The following is a 4,429-nucleotide window of genomic DNA, read 5'->3' as shown; positions in this document are numbered from 1 at the left end:
CGGGGTCTCTAGAGACTTGCTTTCTCGGGGGAGTATTTCCTGATGGGCATCTTCGTCTGGTTTCCCTCCCACCCGGTCACCTGGAGCCGAATGACAGTGAAACCTTTCTGGTTGCAAAGTTCTTTCAGAAATTCCTTTTGAAACAACAACAACAAAGTTCTCTCTGTTCTAAAGAAATGGACTATGAGCCCTTAGAAGGCATCCATCTGGGGAGAAAATGGTTTTAATTGTAAATGTCCACAACACAGTTGCTTCATTTGATCCTTGCTTTTTTCCCTGGCCCTGCTTTTGAAAATTCGAATGCCTTTAAAAAAAAAATTTCCCTAGTAAATGTTGGCCGCTACATTCTGAGTTGATCTCAGATGGTACTCCACTTTGTCCAGGCGAAAAATCAACGTCTTTAGAAAAATGAAAAACAAATGGAGAATATATTTACAGTTCTCTCCAATTCTTTTTCTTCTATCGGTTTCATAAATACTGAATCCCGTTATTTTAAAACCCAGGACCTTTTCAACTTCAAATATTTGGAAGTTTTGAAAGCCGTTTTGAAAATTGTTTCTGCTACCTATAATGAATATGAATTGTAAAACTAAATTGTTTAACTGGGAGGAAGGAACTAAGTTTTATTTTTTTAAGATTTTATTTATTTGCGAGAGAGAGAGAGAGAGAGAGAGAGAGAGAGAGAGCACAAGCCGGGGGAGGGGCAGAGGGAGAAGCAAGCTGCCTGCTAAGCAGGGAGCCCATCGCTGGGCTAGATCCCAGGACCCTGAGATCATGACCCCAGCAGAAGGCAGAGGCTTAACCGACTGAGCCACCCAGGGGACCCAAGAACTAAGTTTTGAAAGAAGTTCCACTTAGAAATCGATTACTGGGAAGTAATATGAAATAAATGATGCAGTGTAGTGATTTCGCATTTTATTTAGTCTATATAGCTAGCTTTGATTTCAACATCTTTCCACGTAAGATGGCACATCAGACACACAGATCAGAAACAAATGTTTCAAAATCAAAATTCCATATTACACATCCATTTCAGGAAGACATAAAGAACATAAGTATTTTGCACTTGACTTGGGACTAATATTTACAGTTCCTAGGGAGTGAACAAGGGGAAACAAGTCGTGCATAGGACCTTGTGTATTTTCTTTTTCTCTCTTTTTTTAAAACAGAACAAAATATCCCGCTCACGTTCCTACTTCCTCTAAAATGTGTAACCGGAAAAGCCCTGGAAGCCACAACCTGAGGCTGGAAAAAAAAAAAAAAGGACAAGAGTTGCCGCCGTCCGAAGTTTATGTCCCGGTTGTCTGGACAGTATCCAACTTGAGCTTTGTAAATATTTTGCAGCGACCCGAACTGTGCTTCAGTTAGTGGTTGTTCGGATGAGGGATTCAGATGCACCCGCGTTGTCCCCGCCGCGCAGGGTGTTGTGCGTGAGAGCAGAAGGCGAGGAGAGCGGGACCCCTCATTGCTCTGCGCTACACCTTGGCTGCAGGTGCGCCCCGCGGAGTCGGCGCCCGGACAGGGTGTGGATGCTCCTCAAAAGGCTGGCAAGATACCCTCTCTGCCGGAAAGGCTGGCCACCGTGGTCAGCCCGGAGCCTTCTGCTCCGGGCTGACACCCCAGCAGCGCCGCGGGGGCGGACAGGTGTTGGCCCAGCAGAGCGCCCTCGCTCGGAGCGCCGCCGCTGGTACGGCCCTGCTGCGGGGGCTGCTGCGGCTGCTCTAAAATGGTCCGGGCAGCCGGCGCGGCGGCCGCAGCGGACACGCGCAGCAAGGGGGGAGCGGCCCGGTGCTGCAACAGGCCCGCCGGGCGCTGCAGCAGGTGGCAGTAGCCCCACGGGGTCGGGGGCAGACCCTGCGCGGCCCTGGTGCCCCCTCCCCGGACCCCTCGCATGATACTCTCGATGCTGAAGGGGGTGCATCGGTCTCGCGGCCGCGCCGCCGGCCCCTTGCCCTCCTCCCAGGGCTGGGAGCGCGGGGAGGGCTGCAGCGGCGAGAGCGCGCCGGCGGCGGCCAGGTCGGCGCGCAGCGCTTTCCCGGGCGTCTCGGCGCAGGCCGGGGCCGACAGCAGCAGGTAGCGAAGCGGGTGAGGGTGCAGCAGCGCGCACGGGCGGCTGCCGGCGGCGGCGGCGGGGTAGGCCCCCGGGACTGGCTGCGGCGGGGCGGGGGGCCCGAGCAGCAGGCCCGGGCAGAGGCCGTGCAGGGCGGCGGGCGCGGCGGGCAGGGGCGGGGGCTGGTGCAGGTGGACTCCCGGCGGCGGGTGGTGGCGCTTGAAGCGCTTCCTGCGCCGGAGGAAGCTGCCGTTGTCAAACATGTCCTGGGAGGCGGGGTCCAGGCTCCAGTAGTTGCCCTTGCCCGGGTGGCCCGGCTCGCGGGGGATCTTGACGAAGCAGTCGTTGAGCGAGAGGTTGTGGCGGATGCTGTTCTGCCAGGCGGGGAACTTGCGGCGGTAGTAGGGGAAGCGGCCGCTGATGAAGGCGCAGATGCCGCTGAGCGTGAGGCGCTTGTGCGGGCTCTGCAGGATGGCCATGGTGATGAGCGCGATGTACGAGTAGGGGGGCTTCGCCGGCTGCGGGCCGCCCCCAGAGGCCGCCGCAGGGCCGCTCGACGCCCTGAACTCGGTGCCAAACTTGGAGGAGTCGCTCGGGGCGCCGCTGCTCTCGGGGGGCTCTCGGGGAAGCGCGCCCGCGCCCCGCCGCGCCTCTGGCGTCCCCGGCCGCGCTAGGAACCGCTGGCTCTCCTCCGCCTCTTCGTCTTCCTCTTCCTCCTCCTCGTCTTCATCTTCCTCCTCTCCCAGGATGTCGATCTCACCGTCTTCCCCGTCGGAGCTCCGGAGGCTGCGCTGCGGCGCGCGGCAGAGGCACTCGGGTTTTGGCAAGTTCATGGAGGAGCGGGTCCTGCAGACGCAGGGGAGGTGGCGGCCTCTCACCCGGCTCGCGGGGGCTGGGCTGGAGGCCTGGGTTAAGAGTGTTCCAAAAAGCAGAAACCCTTGTGGTTGCCCTTTTGGTGTTCTTTTCTGTTGGTTTCTCCTCGTTTCCAACACCGTCCAGCGAAGATGCACTTTGCCTTTTATTAAGGCTTCTTGGAGTCCCTGTGTGGTTGGCTCCCCCCTCCCCCTTTATGCCCCTTCTTCCCCTACCTCCGAGAGCTCCCACTTCCTCCCGACGCAGTCCAATGATGAGGGTCCTCTGCACGTTACCCGACAGGGCAAGAACCTTCAGCCTCCTCCTTCTTACACCCACCCGCCAGCAAGGAAGATGCGCTGTTAAAGTGCTTCGAAAACGTGCAAATAAAGAAAAGGCAGGAAAATATGGTACCCAACAATTTATGGCCACCTTGACACTCAGGACTCTCCGTTGGAGGATAGAAATGGAGGGGGGGAGGACACTAAACGTCTACAATGTTTGACTGTAAAACAATGTGTAACAGTAAAAGTATGTTTTCGTGTTTCATAGCTGGTGATTCCCCCATTTTCATTGGTGGATTCCGTCCTCATCCAGAATGATGAGCTGAAATATTCTTAATGTTCTAAGTATATCCATGAGCTCCTGGGTGTGTGAGGGAGGCTTGCATGGTCCCTTCTGCTTCCCACCTTAGCTCCCCAAAATGTTCTCCCCGACTCAGCTTTATGGAAAAGGCTGAGATGTCCTTGGCACTAAGTTATGTAAGTTCCAGGTGGAAGGAAAGCAGGAGAGCTAAAGAGAAGTCCCCTTGCATCAGTGACTCTTGAATTTCTTTGAACATTTAACCGCAGTATGAAATACATTTTATGTCGCGAACTTGGAGAGCGAGACTTCTGTAACTAAAATGGGTTTCATAAAACAAGTGACCACTGATATTTTTCTTTTTAAAGATGTCCATAACCAACCACACTGATTTTGCCACATCCTAACTAGTACAGAGCCAGTGTGAAAAATCCTGTTTTCAGAAAAAATAGCCTCACAACACCGAGGGATACACCAGTCTGAGAGTCAGTTGCTCACACATGTGCTCTACCCTCCTCCCCGTTAAAGCCAACATTAAGCACTTTTACTATAATAATACTAAAGTTGAAACTTAAATAAGGCAAAGGAAGAGGTGCAGTTTCAGCACCTTTGCCGAATTACTAGGTCGTCATTCCCTACATTGGAGAAGCGACATGGCACAGAAGCTCTGTTTAACTTACTTGATGTCCTTTGAAGTAAGGATTTTTAGATTGGCTACATTTAAATTCGCTCAGAGACTAGAGTAGCAGTCCAGTGCAATATATTGTGTGTTATATAAGGGGGTCTTATGCTGAAATGCTGAGCAAGAGTATATATTCATAATTTAATACCCAGCCACTAGTGAAAAGAATTTGAGAAGGCATCTAAAAAAATGCAGCGTGAAAATATTACATTATGCCACTGATTGTCACAGAGTGAACCTTCCACTCTGGATTCATGATAATG

The 4,429-nt window shown here is 53.1% G+C and overlaps 1 protein-coding gene across 1 annotated transcript; it reads right to left on the bottom strand.

Annotated features, from left to right (window-relative positions):
• Positions 1-918: 918 nt before the first annotated feature.
• On the bottom strand, positions 919-3,775 carry FOXD4 (forkhead box D4). The gene is given in 3 exon segments (XM_081802635.1): positions 919-1,735; positions 1,798-2,006; positions 2,008-3,775. Coding segments are annotated over 3 exon segments (1,284 nt in total). The 5' UTR covers positions 2,884-3,775; the 3' UTR covers positions 919-1,536.
• Between the last annotated feature and the right edge of the window lie 654 nt (positions 3,776-4,429).

Source organism: Leptonychotes weddellii, chromosome 14, assembly GCF_054177405.1.
Source record: "Leptonychotes weddellii isolate Sample4059 chromosome 14, ASM5417740v2, whole genome shotgun sequence".
NCBI lineage: Eukaryota > Metazoa > Chordata > Mammalia > Carnivora > Phocidae > Leptonychotes > Leptonychotes weddellii.
Note: the sequence above shows the minus strand (reverse complement) of the source record. Positions and strands in the feature narration are given on the sequence as shown.